This window comes from Ambystoma mexicanum, chromosome 5q (genome assembly GCF_040938575.1).
Source record: "Ambystoma mexicanum isolate Mex_15411 chromosome 5q, UKY_AmexF1_1, whole genome shotgun sequence".
Taxonomy (NCBI): Eukaryota; Metazoa; Chordata; class Amphibia; order Caudata; family Ambystomatidae; genus Ambystoma; species Ambystoma mexicanum.
In genome coordinates, this window is record NC_090933.1 from 1,267,247,680 (window position 1) to 1,267,270,319 (window position 22,640).

At 43.7% G+C, this 22,640-nt stretch overlaps 1 protein-coding gene across 4 annotated transcripts in view; it reads left to right on the forward strand.

The window, feature by feature from the left end:
* The window catches only part of ZFTRAF1 (zinc finger TRAF-type containing 1), a 139,189-nt gene that overhangs the window by 108,912 nt on the left and 7,637 nt on the right, over window positions 1-22,640 (forward strand). For 3 of the 4 annotated variants that reach the window (XM_069621799.1, XM_069621800.1, XM_069621798.1), the window contains exons 2-3: window positions 1,585-1,823; window positions 17,428-17,639. In XM_069621799.1, the coding sequence (XP_069477900.1) occupies window positions 1,585-1,823; window positions 17,428-17,639 (451 nt within the window). Of the gene's footprint in view, window positions 1-1,584; window positions 1,824-17,427; window positions 17,640-21,749; window positions 22,241-22,640 lie in introns of those variants that run through there. The other variant, XM_069621797.1, reaches the window with a different exon arrangement.

Below are 22,640 nucleotides of genomic sequence, written 5' to 3' on the forward strand. Positions count from 1 at the left end.
CATGGCCTCGTCTGTTTTAGAAGCTCTTATGTCCGCCAGCTCAGGGGATCGTCCCATTTTGAGGATCCTCATCGGGGTGAGTCCTGGCTCCCTCAGGTGTCTCCGCGGTTTCCGTGAGGCACAGCCTTGAATCGGCTGGTTGCGTACCATTGCTTCCTCACTAGTCGATGCGCACGTGGTTCTTGTTGTCTCTGCCTGCCATGGAATGAGTCTAGCGACTCGTCATCCCTCTGCTTGGCCGCACACATCCCAAACCTCTCGTATTCCATGTTCACCGACGGGATGAAATGGTTCCTCAGAGTTTTTCGTGGTGTTATAGGAGCCGTCTGCCGGCCTCGAGGTCTAAACAGCTTCAGCACAGCTGGCCCATCCGTGTACAGAAGTGTTCACCTCTTCGCCTGGTTGTCAAACTCCCTAACAGCTGAGAAGTAAATCTCCAGGGGCTTGAGCCACAAGTTTCATCTGGGGCCTAGAGCTGCCGGCTCTCTCGAAACGTCAAATTCTGGAATGCGAGCCAGTGCCCCTTGTTGGCGATGCACCTGTGCCACCGCCGGGGCAGCTGCAGCAAGGTCATCTGCCATGTTGGCGCAGCACTGCGCACTGTACTGTCACGCTGTGCGCACAGGCACCCCCTTTTGAACAAGGGCCGCAACACAGCGTGACTGTCAAACACGTGCCCAGGAACAGTGTCAATAAAATTAAGGATGAAGAAAAACTCTCAAAACTCCTCTACACTAGGAGACAAGAGAAAAGAAAATAGAATATTTCCCCCCCCTTTTTGTAAGACTAAAATGTACCCTCGGGTGCACCAAAAATGGTGCTGGTCTCGCATGTGCACTTCCTTAGCTGGGAAGTCGCAGCCTCCTTCCACACAGCATTACAGGGCCAGTCTCACCTTCCCCTCGTGTGCCTGCACAGCTTTGAATGAAGCAAGCATTCCAAACCCCTCCGTTAGCAGAGCTGATTGAACATGGCTCCGGGAAAGCAACCTTCTCGTCGCCATTGTTGTGAGGTCTCACGCGGTCTTGCAGGATGGTACCCCGGCCCCCACAGAGTAACAACCACACGTGTGCTACGTCTGGGCGCCACCTGCACTCTGCAGCGCATGTGCGTAAAACCTCATTTAATCACTGCGACCCATGTCGCCACAAAACGCACAAAGGATTCATAAGAAAATGAGGGCGACGTTACAAGTTACATTTTTACAGAGCTATTTTTCATGAAAGCAAAGAGACTGCTGGGCAGTGGGTCCAAGAAAATCTTTATTTTGTCAAGTGGGAAAACGCATTCCCGCTAGTAAAAAGGGATGGCTGCTTTGACTGAAACGTAGATTTCCGCTGTATTTTTGGGGTATCGCTATTTTGATTTTTTTTTTTATGTAACCAGTTTGTATTTTGTGTTTCTGTTCATGTCATACATGTTTAAAAGAGGCACAATGTTTTGTATTTCCACTCCTTTAAGGAATGTTCATGAAGGCAGCTCTTTGTGGAGTATTTGTAGGAAAACTATTCCCATTTCAAACTTGCATGTGTTTTTATTTGTGCATACCCATGAGGTTCACAGTCCATGTCCCTTTTTTCATAGTGTACGAACGGTCACCTGATGTGCGCTGGGTGTTTCATCCACCTGCTAGCGGATGCCCGTCTGAAGGAGGAGCAGGCCACGTGCCCCAACTGCCGCTGTGAGATTACTAAGAGCCTATGCTGCAGAAATCTGGCGGTGGAGAAGGCAGTAAGCGAGCTGCCATCTGACTGCGGCTTCTGCATGAAGCAATTTCCCCGCTCCCTGCTGGAGAGGCATAAAAAAGAGGAGTGCCAGGACAGGTAAATGACGTGCCTTTTCTAAGCGGTTTCTTCTTGGTGGCCACTATTTACCATTCACCTAAAGAGTCGTTTTGAGCCCCTCCCCCCCCAACCTATATATATTTTTTAAGCCAGCCCTTTTCACCCCTACAAGTCTTAAAATAGAGCTTTTCTACTTACTCTTCCTGAAAACCAACATGGGAATCGGCCATCTGCCACCTGTGTCTTTGACAAAAGTCCAGCCTTTCTCTTGGCCTCTAACTGTTCCTTGGTCATCTGATTCTTGCAACACAGCCCTGCACTGCTAACCAGTTTCCGGAACCAGCCATTTTACTGCTCGTTTCTCTGTGCAAGTCCGATTGTTGGCGAAATGGAAAATCGTCAGCCCTGTTCACTTGAAAACAATCCCATTCCAACTGCAGTTGTCTTAAGACCAGTCAATTTTCTCTCGCGTTAAAGATGGCGCTCTTTTGTCCACCCTAATTTCAGTACACAGCAGATGTTATTTTTTTTCTTAGATCTTAAAATGCCAAAATTCAAATTGCAAGTTCCTGCCTCATTCTGTCGCACTGGTATACCTCACTTTTGCTGAACGGCAACTTTCCATAATGTGTTTTCTAAAATGTGTTACTTTTTATATTAAAAAAACAAAATAATGTAATAATATTTTGACCACAGGTGTAATGTATGGGTAGGGTGTATATAATGGGGCTAAGGGGGGTGGGAATGGGGTTGCACAGGGTCTCCATCCGCTTTCTGAGGTTTCAGGAAAGAGGTAAAAACAGCAAATCAGCAAAGTTGCCATTCGGCAAAGGCTGATGGATCCGTCTCCACAGGCTGTTGGTGCCTGTAGTGCCACACAGCCCTAACATTCCTCAAGAACGACTACTTGACCCTGCAGCTTTTAAAACAGACCCTCCTACTTTCCAGCGAGGGGTCTGTGGGCCCCTGTCTATATTGGCACCGTTAGTTAACATAAGCAAATAAGATGATGATGCCAAGCTCATGAGTCCATTTCCAGAGGGGCGGGGTCTCTAAAGCGCCACTATTCACCCAGTACCATGCCGCTCGGCTTCAAGCAGTGTTTGACAGTTGACTTTTTATTTGTGTCTGGTTACTTGGGTGCCAAGACGCAATGATAATGGCTATAGCATGCTTTATGAAAGAAATCTAATACAATGCCCGCAGGAAGTAAATTGAGCCAACAATTTGCAAACGGGAAGATGAACCCTGGTGGTTTTGCTTCAACTAGCACAACTGGGTGCACAACCACTCTGTGTCTGTGGAATGCTTCCACGGCGAAGGATTTTGAGCAGTAATATTGCAAATGTAACGTGATGTGTAGATTCCGAGAAAACACTCTTGGGGTTCTTAACTACAATTCTGTTTATTACTTGTAGAGTGTGCAATACTATTAATGTCATTTTACCAATAGTCTGTCATTCACATGCATCAAACTGTAACCTCCAGTCCAGGTAAAGCACTGCTCATGTAGTAACCCACCTAACTCCGTACCAAGGTGGGTAGCTACTCCGTAGCAAACCCTGCATTTAAACAGTATTTTTGGAGTCTGGATCCTTTGTTAGTCCCTGTGTGAACTACCTAAACCCTCAGCATTGTCCTGACTGGTGTGCCCGGTCGCTTTTCCTCTGGCAAAGGTCTTCGTTTTTGATGTCTGAGCCTGAGAATAGTGTTATTAGATGTTAGTTTCTTTTGCACAGGGCGTTTTATGTAACGTTATGTATGAATGTATCTCTTTCCAGTAACTGAAACCTGACACCGGAATGTGAAATCAAATGGTCTGCATGTTTTTGCCTGGATGAGGATCCACTACGGTAAAGAATAGCTTTTGGAATCTGTCCTTCTCTTTGGTCCCACTTTCTTTTGGTTTCTACACTGGCGATTCAGAGTTTCATCAAGGCATCACCATTTCCATTCATACACACTTAATTTCCCAGTCGGCAGGCAGTGTACCAATGTCAGAATTATCAACTTAATGAAAATGGTTATGGGGGCAAGTGACCTCTTGACAGAAAGCAAATCGCAGGCAAGGCTCTGCCGAGAGGTGCTTGCTTTGAGGGATTTCCAGAAGCAAAACACACAGCCTGGTCCTCTTCGTTCTCTTCCTTGCACCATTAATGTCTAATAATGTAGACCTGATATCCAAGAAACTGGTCAGGAACAAGGTTTTGGGCGTGAGGGAGAGGATGGAGGGGTGCCCTAAAAATCTCACAAAATTAGGATTTTAAAAGCTACATGGTGATGAGCATGGAGTGAATGCAAAAAAAACAGTAGCGAATTTGCTGCTGCTGCAAATTATAACAGATTACTCAGAGCTCAACCAGAGTTGGAAAAATGTACCGTCTACTAATTCCCATTAGTACACATGGAGATCGTTACTGACCTCCTCTCCGCCAACCTGACAGTTGGAGGGCAGCCAAGAACTACTGGTATTGATTGCATCCCGACTTTTCTTTGTTTATGGTCAAATTAAAAAAATTCAACCTCATATCATAATACACTTAAAGGGCCGATTCACGGATGTGTGCAGAAATCTGCAAAGGCCGCATGCCGAGAAGGACACATCATAGACCTGCGCGCGCAAAAAAAAATGTGTGCCCACGTATTCATGGAATTTACGACGCAAAGTAACCGTAAAAGTAAGTCACGCCCAAACGCAAAGCATAATTCGCCGGAACAGCTACCTTTGGAGTGCTCCCCCTGGTGAATACACAGACCCTTCAAACAGTGCGCAGGGTCCCACATAAGCAGGCCTGCTACTCTAGGATCCTGCACGGAGTCCCCCGTAATGGTATCCAGCACCCCGACAACATGCGTACAAAAAATCATAAACTTGGCATTCACTCTGGAAAGCTGCGTGTGCACCCCGCTCCACTGCTTGCACGCACTGTTACTTCGGAACCCTGATTGAGTAAACGCACCCCGAAATCTGACATGCATTACCACAAGCGTGCTGCATAGCCTACGTGCAAGTGTACTTCGGGTGGTTGATCGTATGAAGGACTTGCATGGTCATTACCTAGCCGAGATATTGCGCAATCGAATCCATTAATACGCTTAGTGTTGCTCAATTTTGGGTGTGCGAGGGACTGCCTGCAGGCCGTCCCTTGGAACGCCTACTTTTTCACAAGTTCTTCCCCATTTTTGGTGTTCCGCCTCGTTCCCAGCCCTCTGCGCAAGCCATGCCCATGCTCTGCTTGGAATCTCACGCAAGTCCCGCGACGGCTCGCGCAGGTATGCTGAGCCAGCACGAACACAACCCAAATCCAGGAAAAGTACTGCACATTCGAGTCCATAAAACGACAAAGGCGGATTTGCATGCAATTCCGCACGCAAGTACCCCATTTTCCGCGCAGATAATTCCATGAATCGGGCCCTTAGTATATAGTAAAAAAAAAACTATAAAACAAGAATTAATAAAACACATAGCCCCCGCAACCTAATGACATATCCTACAATCCATTTCAACAGTATAAAACCAGACACAGGCACATTTAAAAACATTAGAATACCAAATAAAAGTTATCTAAAAATTAATTCAATTAAGACCTCAATCATTTTAAATATCTTTGGGAGCATTGAAAAAGCCCGACACAGCCAGTGTGACCTTTGCATTACCAATAGACCTTGGCCAGTACACAAACTGACCCAAATACAACATTCTGAAGAACAGAAGTGCCAGGCAGTAGAAAAACAGATGGTCCCAGGTTTCAGGTTCTGTCAGATTACGGCAGTGCCTACAAAAAGACTCCTCCTTTAGGAATGTTTCCTCTATGAGCCATGATTTCGTGGTCTGTAGAACATTGAATCTAAAAACATTAAAGCATTTCTAACATTGTGTGCCTGATTTTGTATGCTCTGGTTTTAGATGGGCTAAGGAGGCTTATTGATGCATCTTTTCCAAGGCATGTATCCAATCGGCCTGGCACACAGCATGCCCTACAAAACCAGGGCGCAAGTGGAGATCCTCCTCTTTCAACCCTAGTTTAACCAGCAGGGGTTTACACCGATCTACAAGACCCCCTACGATATCATTCTGGGCGCGGTCTATCAAAACTACCATATCCCCATAGAGAGAGTGAGGAACAGGTTTACAGAACTGTGTGAAACATAAGGGCTTCCAGTAAACCATGGCCTCTAGTGATTTTAGGCCCTTCTCACATCTAATAAGGGCAATAGGAACACAATTTGGTAGACTTAACGTTCGTTGCCATATCATCCCTTCCGAAATCGTGAGTTTCGATTGCATGCAATAGCTTGGGTGCGATTTATTTATTTATTTATTTATTTATTTTCACCTCATATTACTGTACAGTGGGACTTGCAGAGCGTTTCCTGAATTTATTATTTACATTTACCCATTTTGATGAAAGGGACTTTGCCCTACTTATAAAATAGTCCCACACCCAGTACTTGATGGTTTTACTGAAAACCGGAATGCACAAGGAGATCAAATTGCCGACCTGGGCCAGGTTCTCCTTATTTATAAACCGGCTCCCTTTATGTCCCATCTGCTTCGCTATAAACTCCATTATTTTAGTTGCATTCTAACTTCAACAGCAGGCACGGAAACAATGATGCAATTGGCCAGGTAAGCTGTCTTTCAACAAGATCCTTGCTCTCTAGGGGGACTCGTTTTTGTAATGCGACCTCCTATTTAACATGCCAAAGAGAGCTCAGAAATGGGAAAACTGAGAAACCGTTTACTTTCAAGCACCCACAATGCATGCTCATGTTAACCCTCTACAGTTTAACCGCGCTTGCAATTGAAATGCTTAACTTATGACAACCTTCTTATTAAAATACTACAAAATTTAAACCACTTTGAGTTGCGCAGAATGTTGATTTACTTTCTCATTATTAAACTAGCATTTTAAACTACACCATCAAAACCTTATATGCTAGTACCACTGTGCGCTAATAGCCTGCTAGACCTTGGGGAAGTGTCATTGTCGCTTGGAATAATGACCCTTGCTCTGCACTCCTCCCCCAACTCCTGGTTCTCTGCATTTTCTCAGGCCATAACGTGGTGGGCTATTATCCCACGTTAATGATGCCTCCCTTGGTCTATAAAGCCATATTCAGTGCATTGTTGTATGGATTCATTAGAGTGCCTGTGTAATTTTTCAGTTTTATGACTTCTGTCTCGTGGGATTTTCTCTTTTTTTCAGTGTTAGAAATAAGGCAAATTATTTGTTTTATAACTGCACCAACGTGCTTCTTGGAGGTAACCTAGTTTTTAAACTTAAGTTGAAAAATGGCAAACGTGTTTTTAAAGAAAAGTCAATTTAAAAATGTTGTTTTCTCTATAGAGACCTCACACTTCAATGTCGTTTTTCAGTGTTTATAAATTACCTGTGATGGAGAACAAGAATTGGCAGTAAATGTTTTCCTTGCAGAATTGATTACGGAGTGCATCAAATATCTTTTAATTGGTGTGGTGCGACTGAACAGTGCAAACTCTATTCTCAGAGGAGTCATTGTGTGGAAGCTGCCCTTAACTACTCACCAACTCGGCACTGCGAGCTGCTGTAGGCTCTTGCCGCAACGCGACACGAACGCGCTTCCTGGAGGAGGCGCGGCATCACCAGCACGTGACTTGATCACGTGACCTCAGGATCCTTCAAAGGCCAGACGCTGCCGCCCGCATTGTGCAACTGAACAGTGCAAACTCTGTTCTCAGAGGAGTCATTGTGTGGAGACTGCCCTTAACTACTCACCAACTCGACACTGCGAGCTGCTGTAGGCTCTTGCCACAAAGCGACACAAACGCGCTTCCTGGAGGAGGCGGGGCATCACCAGCACGTGACTTGATCACGTGACCTCAGGATCTTTCAAAGGCCAGACGCTACCGCCCTTGCGGCGTTAAGCCCTAGGGAGTAAAGCCCACCGGCTGTTGTGCGGCTGTTTGGCGCTGGGGGAGGTGCAACTGCCGCGAGGACAGACAATATCTTTCCATCTAAAGCGGAGACTGAAGTCTGCCTGAACTCACTGCCTCCGACAAATAAGTAAGACTTTCATCATATGATACGGCGGAGTTCGGCCTGCCGCAGTTCCCCGCACGTAGCTGTCATCCACTTGGCTACTGTTCCCTTGTTCTCTGACGCTCTCCGTGAAGTGCCGGCAGAGCTGGAAACCGTGATCAATACGATGACGAAGGAGGGCCCACAGACTCGCCAGAAATCATTGCTCTCTAGAAGAAAAGCGTTGTTAAGTTTCCCAAAGGAGGTAAGCCCTACTCCCCCCGGTGGAGTCAAAAGCACATAAGGATCTAATTGAGTTTGCCATTGAAAATGGCTTGGAGGTGGTTACTTGTTTGGGCAAAGGCTCAGTGCGTCACTAGCCGCTCTAGCCCAAACATCGTTGGGCCCACCCAGAATGTTGAGAGACTGTTCTAGCAATACATGTAATCAAAGGGCAAGCCCCGACATCAGCACTGTGGAATTGGCTCAGGATTTTTCTCCTTCAGTGTATGTTGATGCGTGTGAAGTCGTGCAGACATCGCTATTTGAATTAACGGACTCTGATTTGATGGGAACCATCCTACCAATTGTCCTAACGCAGGAAATGGGGCGGTTCGAATTCCCGCTGTGTAACATTTACTCTGCTGAAAAACCTGGAAAGGCTGACGCCTCCATGCTTCTTTTAGCGCCAGTTGGAGGCGCGATTATTCGAGACGCTCCTGGCTCCACAAACGAAAGGAACCAAATTGGAACATGGAACCTGGCGAGGGGGCGCTTCCAGATTCGCTTCCAGTATCAGTGCCAGTAATAGAGCAAAACTCTACTGATCTTCCTGTTCGTGAAGCTCGACTGACTGCTCGTTTGAAAGCAGACTTTTTGGCCACCTATGAACGTCTGAACACCAGTTTTCTGAAAAATCACTCCACAAAGAAAAATAAGTCTCAAAATCTGAAAAAACGACGTTCTGCGAGCGAAAAAAACATCTTTACTGAAAGACCCGAAACTTCGTTGCTGTCTAGTTCCAATGATTCCGTCCATCAATCGTCATGTGAGAATTTTGAGCTGCCTGGTACAGACGAAGTAGAAAAAAGAGCTGTAACGTGTATTCCACCTGTTGACAACTTGCTTAGAAAGAAAAACGCATCTTCCAGGATGGCAAAAACGGCCCAGGAGGCGACAAAAACTGATCAACCATCTAAAAGCTCTGTCTACCGCGGCAGGAATCCAAATACACAACAATGTATTGGCCGCAACATCAATTGCATTACTTCCATTCATGAAGTTGTATGAATCTATTCATGATGCAGTAACCGATCAAATGACCTTGCTGGCAGACATAAATGCAAAAATGAGAAGTCTAGAAAGTTTCTCGAAGGCAATTGATGCTAGATTGGATATTGAAGCTGAAAACTCCTCAAAATGGCAATCCAGACTAAGTGACTTAGCCTGCCAGTCAAATAGTGACAGTTCTGCACTAATGGACGCTGTAATTGAGTGTACAAAGTGGATGCGTCACAACACATCCACATTTACAAGTCCAGTTTGTGAGTATGTTCATGCTCCGCACTGTCAAATTAAATTGTCTAAGGATCAACCCTCGGAGGCCTGACAGGTATTCCAGAAGCACCTGATGACCCTGGGTGGCCCTGCATGCAGTACCTCGGTGGGATGCTCAAATGTTAAAAAAGGAGCCCCTCTTGTGCAGGCTAAGCATGCAGTGGCAAGCTCTAAGAATGACTGTTTGCTGCCTGTTGGGGTCAACACTCACACTCTGCAGCAAGCACCTCCAGCGATTGTTGGAGATGGCGCTGCCCCGTCTGCCACGCTTGGTGTGGTTATCCAAGCAGATAAAGTTGTAGAGGTACAAGAACAAATAATCTTAACGGAAAAACTTTCCTTTGGGATTTTCAAAACACCTACAGGGCTGGCGAAAGAGAGTGAAAAACAAACCCAGCAACAAAAGTCTTGTGGCACAAAAGGTGCTCCAAATCTCATAACTCAGAAACAAGTAGCCAAACGTGCCCGTACATCTTGTAATAAAAAATTCATTCGAAACGTATCAACTCTGCCGTCCCTTTCCCCATTTAAGCGGCCCGAGAAAGGATTGGACGGACAATTAAAACCTAAATCGGCTCTGGTGAAAAAGTTACCATCCCAGCCCAATGCCAAAAGAGCTAGAAAAGCTTCTAGCAGCGAGAATGATTCAAGTTTTGATGCATCATTGAAGTTATGTGAGTACTCAACATACTCTATAGACGACGATGACATTGACGATAGTGTTGGCACTGTAGCAGTACCAAAGTCAATTGCCGAAAGACCTGGTAAAGAACTCATGAAGCGGCCGACTGGTCAAACATGAATTCAACCAGCCCTAGCGTGCAAGTAACCACGAAAGTCGTAAGGCTCCTTCCATATCGATTGCCACCAAAGAGAGCTTAGGGGTAAACGCGTTTAAAGGAAGGGCGGAAGCTCTCCCATTTCCCCTGTGGGGTAAATTAAATCCAAAACTAACAAGTGCACAAATTGAAAAACTTGATAACAAAGTAAACATGTCCAGCAAAAATCGATCTGACAATACACGTAAAGGCATATGGAAAATCCAAATAAAAAATGCCCTGCCAGAACAGAAAGAGGTAAACTTAAATCGAAAGAACATTCTGAATCTGCTACAGTGTATCTCAACGCTGGTGCAATAAAATCGGAAGACATAGCAGTTGTTGAATACATGTCTGAGGATTTTTCGGACTGGGTAAATTTACATCTACACTCTCGTGCCCTCAAGACGGCTATACTAGATGCCGCGGATGACCTGTTGTTCTTCGGCTTCGAAGTAATAAGTGTTGATGCTTGTGATGATGTTAGTCCACACTTATCACCAGTGGAACAAACCGAAAAGAAAAAAGAAGGAAAGTTCTGTGGGACCACATGAGCATTAAACACACACCCTGTACAAAAACTGCAAAACAACAGGACTATTAGCAAAGAGCGGACAGCAGAGAAGAAAATAACCAGCTGCTATCCTGGAACACTCGCGGCTTTAAAAATCTGTTTGATGGAAAGTGGCAATTCCCATTGGACTTGTCAATTATATGTCTACAGGAAACATGGCTGCGCGAGTGCCCTGGTTGTGATGGGTACACAGTCCTTCTGAATCCTGCTGGAAAAAACCTTTTCGGTCGTCCCTTCGCGGTCTGGTTACAATGATCAAGAATAATAATGATTGGACGATCATATCCTCTGTAAATCTGAACATGTTCGTACAAGTAACAAAGATTCAGATTAAACGATCTTCTCCATTCAGGAATCAAGTGTTATTGATTGTCAACATCTACTGGAATACTGCAATGATCTCGCAATCAAAGTTCATTGGAGCCGTACTGTCTGAGGTTGATAAGTGTCTTCTAGCAGATGAGGATCCGGAAATTATAATATGTGGTGATTTCAACTATGCCTGGTTAAATATGCCAACAACTAAATGCGATGAAGTTGGTATAATGATTAATGGTAAATTGCAGGATCGAGGTGTCAGATGGATAAAAGAAATGGCATTGAGAGAGTGCTCAATGCTGAACGGAGCAACCCGTGGTGATATTCCTCCTGGCTTTACTTGGAAACATGGCGTGAGCAAAAAGACCCTTGATTACATTTGGGTGTCCAAAAATTTGTTAGCAACAGTCTCTTCATTTGAAATAAAACAGACTGACAAGAGTGACCATGATGCAATGTTGTTCAGCTGGGAAAAAGCAACAAAATCAGCCTCATTCAAGTATCTTGAGAGCGTAACAATAAATAACGGAGCGAACAGATTGCGCATGAGTGCACCTCAGTTGCCCTCAGTTGCTAATGTTGACAAACAACCTTGAGAAAGCGCCCTAAATAACTTCAAGGATTAATTATCCCTTGTTAATACACTACTTTAAAAGGAGGAATACAATCCATAAAGGGTTTGCAACTGAAGTAAAACATCCTTTCAATGCAACCATAAGTCAGGAAAAGAAAAAGCTACGGGATGATATAAAGCTCCTGAAAAAAGTCGATCCTGGAAGTGCTCCCACCAAAATAAAATCTAGATGCCAGAAATATCGTAACTGGATTAAATCCTTTAATTTTTTGCGAATACAGTCTCAAGCTGAACAGATGTTAAAACTTATTATTTTGAAGGACAGCAGACACATTTGGGAGATAATCAACACTGGTAGGTTGAATCACACCTATTCAATGGCGAATGGTGTGAACGGGGCCAGTTGGGTCGCTCACTTTTCTGCTGTCTTTGATGACTTCAATTGCATTGTGGTACCCTCGACATTAATAACCACTGCAAGATGGAATGTAGAAGATTCTACAGAAGACATCGAATTGGCAATCACGAAGTTAAAGGCTTCTAGGGCTGCAGGCCCCGATGGTATCTCAAATGTGATGCTAAAATCCCATAATACTCTATGGGCCAATATGATGAGATCTCTGTTTGAACGAATTTCGCATGAAAAAATCCTGCCGGTTTCATGGTTAAGAGCAGCGGTGGTTCCAATATTCAAAAGGGGCAATCGGGACGATCCTAACAACTATCGCCCGATTGCCCTTTTGGACACAATCGGTAAGGTCTTTGGTGCCTTTCTGCAAAAGCGGCTGTCTAATTGGGCAACTGAGATTGCCGTGAGCGATCCCAGGCAAACAGGATTTACCAAAGGAGTTGGAGTTGAATTAAATCTGGTCCTCCTAAACTGTTTAAAACTCGATGCCCTGAAGCGAAAGAAAATGCTGTACCTTGCATTTATAGACCTGAGCCAGGCATTTGACAGCATAAATCATAACCTCCTATGGAAAAAACTAAATGACTGGAATTGCCCAAGTGACTTGCTGGAGCCTTTGATTGCCCTCCACTCAAATACGTCCTTTAGAGTAAGGTTAAATCAGCAGGGTGATTTGTCAGATGAAATAGCCACAAAAAGGGGTGTGAAGCAGGGTTGCCCGCTTGCTGCCCTACTTTTCAAACTCTTTATTTCAGACTTATCTCTGGCATTTAAAGATCAAAGGATTTTTCCGCCATTAGTAAATGGGCAACAAATAAGCTGGGTCATCTACGCTGACGACATCGTGCTCATGGACTCTACTCCAGTTGGGCTTCAGAGACTGCTGAATGCGTTTCAAAACTATTGCCTGCAAAACGACTTACAAATCAACTCCAAAAAGTCAAAGATAATAGTGATTGGACGTGGTTCTCAAGCACGTTCTCGTAAATTTTGCTGGCAAATAATGGATAAACGACTAGAGATATCGAATAGCATCAGATATCTAGGAGTGCAATTTAATAACTCTATTCGTGAGTGGGACTGGACACAAGACTTGGTGGCCCGTATGCAAATGTTTGCATTGCAAGGTGCCAAACTGCACGCAGCATATGGCAAATTCTCTTTTAAGCCAATTATATCCTTCTACCTGCAAAAAGTGACGCCTGCAATAACATTTGGGAGTGAATCTGGCTGGAATATCCGTCAGGTTTTGTGGAACAAACTGGAGGGAAATTTCTGGCGAAAAGTTCTAAGGCTGCCAAAGAATTTTGCAATGACAGCGATACGTTACGAGTTATGCATTGATTCACTCTACGGTACTGTCCTGTGGAAATCCATCTCCACCATGAGAAAAATGATGCTGGCACACACTTCAACACCATATGAAATTTTGCATACAGTTTCAGAGCATCCGACTGCTGGTTTGGTAAACAAGTGGAAAGCTAAGCTGGTCTGCATATTACACAATGCCGATGTTTCTCTCGAGACCATAATCTTGCGACCGCAAGTGGCAAAAAAGAAATAGCGCCAACAAAATTGGATAGTAAATGAGGCTAGAAACAAAATGGCTTCTTCCTTAGACCTTGGATGCACCTTGAATAGATTGGACATTTTGCCAAAGTACCTAGATAGATTCCCATCAAGCTATCACAGGAACATGTTCCTACGATTACGCCTCAATCTCTATAAAACCAAGGAGATCCTTGTACTGAGGCGTGAGATATCTGAACAGGACGCTCGATGTCGGTTCTGCAACCAAGCGACAGAATCATTACGGCACTTAATCACTGCCTGCGAGGCAATTGCTGTTCAGCGCAACCAGCATTTAGCCCACTTTGCTCCCTTAACTGGAAACATGGATGCTTGGTGGTGTTATTTGATTGGTGGCATCAACACTCAGTTAATTTGTGCAATCATAAACTTTTTGGATGCCTTGAACTTATCCAATTTGGAGGGCCTGGTCTAAGGGACGAGGATCCTTTTGGTTCTGTGATTGAGGTTGTTCTAGATACTAGGAGATTTGTAACCTGTAATTTAAAGTTGTCTTTCTTTTGTACAAACTGATGTTACATTAAACAAAAAAAAATGAGTGTGGTGTTTTAGATGTGATACCATATCTATATTTATTTTGTTCTTTGAAATTATTTGTATAAAGACTAAATATGGATGACGGGAGGGTGGTGTTGGGTAGTCCTTCTAATATGCCACCAGCCCAAAGATGGCCGTTCCTTTCTCAGGAGTCTGAGAATGATTCAAGTTATCTTTCTTATATGCCCCATGGAAAAGGGGAAAAATGAGTTGCATGTACTACAACAATCTACGTATGGACTGTTGGAGTTACTACTCCAGTTCTCAAGGCACCTGGGTTGACTGGTCTGCATCACACGGGTATTTTTGACATGCCTAGTGTCACCTAGGTCTACCCTATCTCAGGGATAGCCTAAAAGTTAAGTTCGAAAGTATATGGGTCTTGGGTTTATTGATCCCTTTCAATGGCCCTGCAGCAGTTGAGTGTGCTGGCCCTATTGAGTTGAGAACCTGAATAACTAGCACAAGGATCTGCAACCTGGGGCTTGCCACATGTTTCGGACTACAACTCCCATGATCCTTTAGTATTGAAAGGCTAGCAAGTGAGTTACTCTAAAACACCTGTAGAGGCAAAGGTTGAAAAGCCCTGAAATAGCATTACATTCTGCTCTACGCAGATTCGTATCCCACCCCCTAAAACACTCCCTTTTGTACACATTCTGGGTTTAGTGGGGTAGGGTGGAATGCAGAGGTCCTTCCCAAGCATCTGAGATGTGGCCAGTAGCTGCAAAGAAGACTCCAGTATTCTCTCGCACAGTGGCACAGAGTTGATATGCCCCTGTCATTCATTTCTTTAAACTTGTAGCACTTTTTCATAACACTCACAGCACAGTATAGCAGCATAATAGTTGCCATGTTTAGCCATAAGAATGAATGTGTCTTTTGCTCTTTGCCATGTTTCTTGATATGACATCATTTTTGACATTTGTTTACTTTTTACCTTTTTTTTATTTGACACTTGAAAATCATCTCTCTATTAAAACACTGCGCAAATAGCAGACTTAAGGAGCTCTTGCAAAATTAGGTGATTGCCTCATTTAAAATTCCTAGGAGTTCTACCTTTTCGTCGTGTGGAACCCCACTCTATGAAAGACAAACCTTTCTCTCCTTTGTATGCTAGTAACAGTCAAATGTTCTCTGCCACTTGAATCCCATTCATATTGTATGTAGCTTCTCCACATAAGTAGGCCGTGATACCCCAAGGACTGGGCGCGTAACAAATGAAAAAAATAAAATAAAAATAAAATAAGAGTTAAGATTACCCCAGAAGTTAGGATCAATACACCCATTTGAATAAACCATAGAGGGGTACTATGTTTTGACATGCCCCGAAATTGGGAAGTTCTGGCAAGAAGTATCCCACTGGCTTGAGGAGAAAGGGATTAAGATAGATGTTGAATCAGTGTGGTCATGCTTGGTAGGGGGATTCCCCAGGCTGCGTAAATTAAAACATGTAAGCAAATTAAAGGACCTAGCATATATACTTGCAAAGCGTCGAATAGCTATGGTGTGGAAAGCATGTAAGAGACCTAGCATCGAAGCCTGGTGAGGAGACCTCCAGAAATGGACCATGGCTGAGACAGCAGTATGGGAAGAAATGAGTCACAGAGGAGGGGAGGAAGAGGCAGAAACCTCGATAGCCTGGAGACATTTAGTGGTCACATTGAACGGGTCCACCCAGGACTGGTCGAGGGACCAGGATCAGCTGGATACATTGGAAGAGAAACCCCTGGGGAAGATGGAGATGCGAAAGGCGCAGTCAAGTAGGCTCATATGGGGGGGGGGACAAGGGTAAGCAGTATACATGGAAGAATATGCTAATTTTGAAACGTCAAGATCTATGCTGCAAGGTTTGGTTGTATGTTTGAAAATCAATAAAAAAAATGTTTTAAAACCATACAGGGTTATTGGAAAACTAAAAACCTTATCGATTAGTACAAGCCCTAAAATGCCACAGCAGTAGTAAAGTTCCAACAAATGAAATGATTTTGTGAGTTCAAATAATTGAAAGATTATGTACCTGATGTATAAAAATGGGGGCAGTTAGGGGAGCTTGAAGTTTAAAGGTTGGTAAATTGAGATGGTTAAGATCAGTTTAAATATCGAACATATGATTTTGAATTCATCTCTCTAAAAAAATGCCTCAACTGCTTTGACTACATTTTAGTTTTGGAATTCTTAAGGCGGAAATATTCCTATGCTGCAACAAACTTCTTGCCACTGTTTCCTGAGCATGTCTTCCATCCCTTTCTTGATGAGCGTTCTTCTTCTTCATCGAAGTCACGCAGTGTTGGACGAGGTTAGGAATAGCCTTTTTGTCTCCTCACCCAAACTCGCCTACAGTCCTCTACCCAGACTGGCAGTTAAGAGGCAGACCGCAGGACTACATAGACGTGAATAAGATACAAGGGAGCCAATGTTCTTATCTAACTTGCCAGCATCTCCTAGGAGCTAGGAAATGTAAACCAGTTACATGGGAGACTGTTGTGGTAAATAATCCATTCATAGGTCAGAAGGTGCTGAACAGACACTGATCATTTTCCCTGGCCAGCCCTCTAAATCACCGAGTAATCTGTAGAAATCACAAAATCCTACCGTTCGAGTAACCTTCAGCATATGTAGCAGTGACCACAGCCTGCCTGCCTGCCTTAATAGCGCTGCCTAGGCTCCCCATCAAGCAATGTACAAACTTCACATCACCGTTTCTGGAGCGTAAATTGCCACAACCCGCCCTCGTCACCCTGTAAGCTCTTGTGATTCTTTCAGATCGGCATTATCGTCGGTCTGCATTTAACAACAATTTGTTGCTAAATCCATGGAAGTGGATCTGTTTCGAGGACGATCCTGGCACGTGTTTGGCACCAAACCCTTGACATTTCTCAATGGCAACGAACGTTGGAAACCCACTGCCTGCAATAACTAGAACTAGAGAAATCTTTGTCCTGAAGTAGAGCTGCTTTCAGCTATAGCTCATGAGACCGCACTTGTTCCATCCCATCGGTACAGTGTTCCAAAACAGTCATGAGGCAGCATGAGTGCCATACAAATGTCCTTAAAAAAATGAGCATATATTTTACTAATACTGTGCAAGAATGCAACTTTACTCAGGTTCTGTCCTTTGCAATCTTGTTTTTGGAAATCATTACAGAATGATTTGGTCTCACTCTCACGCTGTGCTCACTTAGTGATGCAATGTAGATATGTTTAGTAAACTAACACACTTGTGGAAGAATGACCGCCTGTCTTTCTCCTGCTTAATAACAGAGTGACACAGTGTAAATACAAGCGGATTGGATGCCCTTGGCAAGGACCTTTCCACGAGCTCACAGTGCATGAGTCAGAGTGCAGCCACCCTACCAAGACTGGTAACGAGTTGATGGAGATCCTGGACGAAATGGACCAAAGCCACAAGAAGGAGATGCAGCTGTATAACAGCATCTTCGGCCTTCTAAGCTTTGAGAAGATTGGCTACACAGGTAATTATGACGGCGCCCTGCAAGCAGATGTGGGGTAACAGCAGGCTTGAACGCGTGCAGCCTACCACACATGCTTGTAGGGTGATTTTCTTTTTGTTTATATCATAAGAGGAGGATGGTTTTTCCCATTCTCTGGTCATGTGCATCATATCCAGTGGTTCTTCTTTTTATTTACTGAATTAATTGTTTTGTAGTGAGCTTTTCAGGGAATTCATCAGCAGTACCGGACCCAGCATCGACGATTCTCATTGGCATTCCATGTCCATGGAAGATCCCGCCCTTGTACTCTTGGGGTGTGGGAGGGTGAAGTAGGGCTAGGTGACATTTTTCGTCTTGCTGTTTGTGTATGTTGTCAGTTTGGTATTTTGTTATGGAAAGGCTATTAAAAGGCTGCTGACGGAGAGGTGTGGAGGGACGTTGGAGATTGCAGACTGGCGTGGGAAAGGGTGCTTTTCTGAGCACTTTCTCTCTGAGATGCTGTTTGTTTTTACTTGTGGTGATAACCTATATTTAAAGCAGGTAATGTCCTAAAGGGGCCTCCAAGCAGGACACTTTGGTAACAGAAAATTGAATGTGATGTTAAAATAATGTAATGTTTCGTTTGCAGCATAGTCCTCCACGTTCTCCTTTTTACTGCATTGTTTCTATTGTTTCAACAATTGATGAGTGAAAGGAAGCGCAAGTGCACCCGTTGTGTGAGATCCAGTGGACATCCAATGTTTCCAAGGGGAGCAGCTTGTTGTGTGAACACGCACCGCACTGGAGTAGCAGACCATGTTTTTATTTCTTTTGGAAACCTTTTATTACAGGAATCAGAGACCCGGACATGCCAAAGACAAACAAGCCAATAGTTTAAAAGAACTGACGGAGTTAGGCACATCAAAAAGTGGTTTGGTAATAGGATCTTGGAAGAGCCCGTACAAAAAAAAAAGACTACATAACTATCACCTAGGAGAGTGCTGTAAACAATTGCTGTGAGTCTGAGCTATGTCGGTGACCCTATTGGAGGACCATACCCCTTTGCTTTCGTCCTTTGCTGCCTTACGGTAGCATGTTTGGACTGCTCGTTTTCTTTTTTCAACCTGCTCTTCATCATTCAAATTATTCCTTTGACTGTAGGATTCTCTTGGACATTGCTCATCGTTCGTTACTACCCCTTTATACGTGGTTTATCATGCTCCTCATAACGACTTAGCTGCATTTACCAGCGTTATATACTAGGACCTTTCATTAATAATGCTCTCCACTGCCGCACCACACTACCTTTTCAGTATGTTAGCCCCAACACACTTCACTACTATTCCGTGATATACTGCTTGTTGTCTGCTGTATTCTTCGACCTTCTGCTTTCCTTGCTGCTTTAATTGCCTCATTTTTACTATTCCCTCTACTGTCTTGCGTTAATTCCATTCGTATTATTCGTCGATGAAGTAATTCTTCTCCTAAACATTTGTATGTATTTTCCATACCGTAATTCATTTGCCTCTGCTCACTTCATTTCTTTTTAGTGTAAGCTGTTTTAAAACCTTGTATCTGCTGTTGAATTCTGAATGTATTTCAGTGCTAGACCAATCTCTGTGGGCTGTATCCCTCCTCTGTATGGTGTTAAATCCTGTAGATCTGCTGCTCTTGGTAGTCTTTGCAAGTAGAAGTGTTTCAGCCGATGAATACTATGGCCGGCCATTGATGCAGGAGTACAGTCGATGCGAATGAGCCATTTCTCCAGTTTAAGAACTTCAAATTGCTACAGTTGCCTTTATCTTTTCTTTGCCCCTTTCTGTTCTTCCTACTGAAACAATTTTCTTCAGTTTGATTGAAAGGTTTTCTATTTGAACCCAACACCAAGGCTAATTTGCAGATCGTGACAGCATAGCTGACCTGATGTACATTGTGGCATTTTTACCAAAGTGCTTGTTTGCCATGCAGGGTTGGAGGAAAATGAAGTGGGAGGCTTAGCCAGTGAAAGGCCAGATAACATTTGGCTGGACAAAGTATAAAAAATTGAAGGCCTTCTAGCAATTGCCTGTAAGGTGCCATACAAAACCTAGTGTTCTGAAGCATGCACTCTTGAGTGAGTAGAGGATTACTGGTGTGATTAGTGGTAACGTTTGACCTCAATTGAAGGGTATTTCTGGCTTTACCTGGAGAAGACCCATAAAATCGAAATGCCACTGGGGGCTTCCAATTCCTACTTTGTTAACCTCATATTTGATTGTAAGACTTATTGCTGAATCATAAGTCCAAAGATTAAGCCTTTTTATTTGTTTTTTCATCACAAATGTGCTGAAGACAATTCCATTTACTGACCCCAAAACAGAGTGCCTATGGTGTAGGTCAAGTGGCTTTAGGGAATGCAGGTACTAAAGAATTCACATTATCATGTACCCAAACCTATTTTGATCAAATTGAGAAGTGCTGTGAGGGACACCTACTAATTTGGAGACATGTTAAGAAATCTACACCCTTGGTGAAGTTTCAGCTGCAGGAGATGGACATGAACGCTTCCAGGGAGCCTTCTGTTTCTAAAACAAAAGTACTTTAGAAAGGGGAATGAATAGCAATGCAAGTGATTTGGAAACGTTAAAGGAAGTCATCCACCTGTGTTTCATGGAATTAGTAATTATGAGGTTTACTGCCAATAGCGTTGGAGTTCTCGTCTCCAAGGGGTGTCTTGGTGTGACATTCACGTGCCCCCTTCAAGGGACAGGAGTGTGCTGAAGAGAGGCCTTCAAGGAGCTGGGGAAGATGTTTCACTCGGTGAGTATCAGTGTTCAACCTGCCCATAAAATAATGCCAAAGAATGTTCACCTGTATGGACTTGAGATGTATCCCTTTCAGTGGACCTGCAGTTCCTTCATAAATCGACACCATTGAGCATTGCAAAGGGCCCATAACTACAACGCAGTGTTTATTATTCCAGCTATCTTGCTGTCCACATATACAGGTAAGCATACAGCGTTGTAAGTGAGAAGGAAGAATAGTGTACATGGACAATAGCAAGGAGAAGATGAGAATATTTTGCAGAGCAACAGGAATTACCAAATTGATGGCATGTTGATCAATAACTGGATAGTTTAAGTCACATCATTTGGTCATGTTTCTTATTTTACTGCTTCCGGCCTTTACAGTGGGCAAATCTGATTCCTTAATGAAAATTGATGAACCACAGTAGGTTCAAGATGAAAAATCATAAAACCTGGATCCAGATTTGTGAAAGCTGGAAAAATGGAAGGAATGTGATTGGCATGTTTGATTCTGGTTTAGAGGCGTTGCCCATGCCAGCCTTATTCAACAGGTGTTTGCATCTGATGGGCTACTTAGTATGTTGCACTGATTGCAACCAGGTGACACCTGTGCTATGGCGTACAGGTAATCCTTTACTGAGAAATTCTATGTGAGCGAGCTTCTCCTCTCTTGCACAGGTAATAACTTGCTGAGTGAGTGGATTTGTTGCCCAGAAACGTATTTCAACTAATTTTACCAGTCCCTTATTTATTACTCGGGTACTGTTTGTAGGCACATTAGCTCCTACTTTGACACTTGATGAAGTGTAAGCCTAGTCTCCATTGCATAGGTTTTGCTGTGCCTGAGGGACCCATTGCTGCCTTCAGATTCTATGTATCCTGCATACCAAGCAAGTATGCTACTGTAACTATTTGCATATTTGCTGCCACCAAATGAAAGCCAGTTCATTGCACTCATTGCTGATTTTGAGGGATTTAGTGTTCTTGTGTAGATGTTGTAGCATATTACTTCTGTGAAATGTTGTGCAGATGTAGGAACGAGAAGGTGCCTACTCCGTGAGAGCCCATTTCACTGCAGTGGTTCTTGATTATAGCCTAAGGCCCCTCCGCCCCGTCTACATAGTCTTGGGTGTGCTCCAGTTCATAAGGCCTTAGTATGTTGTGCAGGGTTTGCTTTGAACTAGAAAACGGCTGCATCATTTTGCTTGCATTGTATAGGACTGAGTCTGCCAGTGCCCCATGGTACTGGTAGTGACAGCGATAAGTTGGGCCCCGTTCGGTTGCTAAGGTATTTATCTACTGCTGTTCCCAAATTCTTGTAAACCCGCTTGTAAATTAAACGTTAACGCTACCTCTCCTTTTGTAGGTTTTGGTTGTATGTGCGCCACATGCTGCCTGAAGCATACCTCACGACATGTACTACCATATTTGCACATACTAATTGGAACATACCTGTGGTTCATGCAGGTGGAGGAGTTGGTGGAAGAACTGTGTGGGCCTTTACAGTAATAACCCCACATTATGGTAAAGGGTTGTGTATGCCACTTCCCCAAAGACTTAAGATGAACTGTGCAGCGCCAGTTGGTTAGCATAGTAGCTATATACACGTTGGCCTGTGAAAGCTGACCCCAAACCAGAACACATCTGGCCCTTTTTCAATTTTATGTTCTTTGTTGGAATAAAGGTGTCTTTGTCCAATGTCGTCTTTGCTGGAAATTAAAAGGCTCTTTTAAGTATGAAGTTATGTTCTTTTTCAATGCTACTGTATGTTATCTTAACCAAGGTTCTGATAATCTGTTTTAAATGCTAATTTTATAGCAGTGTACTAAATCATTTGAATAAATCATTGTTCTTTGACCTGTATTGTGTGTGTCTGATGCTTGTTCCAGAATGTCCATTCTTTTGCATGTGTGCACAAAGGTATTTCCGTTCCCCCATCCCCCTTCGCTGTGGCACCCATTTATTCCCTCACAACTACTAATCTCCTAGGGTGTATGTATACATGTTATGAATCTCTATTTTAGTGCCTGACGGCCACATACCCTCCATACTGGAACTTGTTGTTGGCGATCTTCGTTGTCCCTTCTTGTAGAGGCAGGAGAGCAGATTTGCATAATTAAGAGCAAGTGTGATACTAGGAAAAGTAATTCACTCAACAGGGGTGTTTCCCTCCCAAGAGGGTTATATATTTGGTGGGCAATTACCTTGCAACATAGCAAGGTTTACAAACTGGTTAGCAGGTGGAGTTTAACAGCTC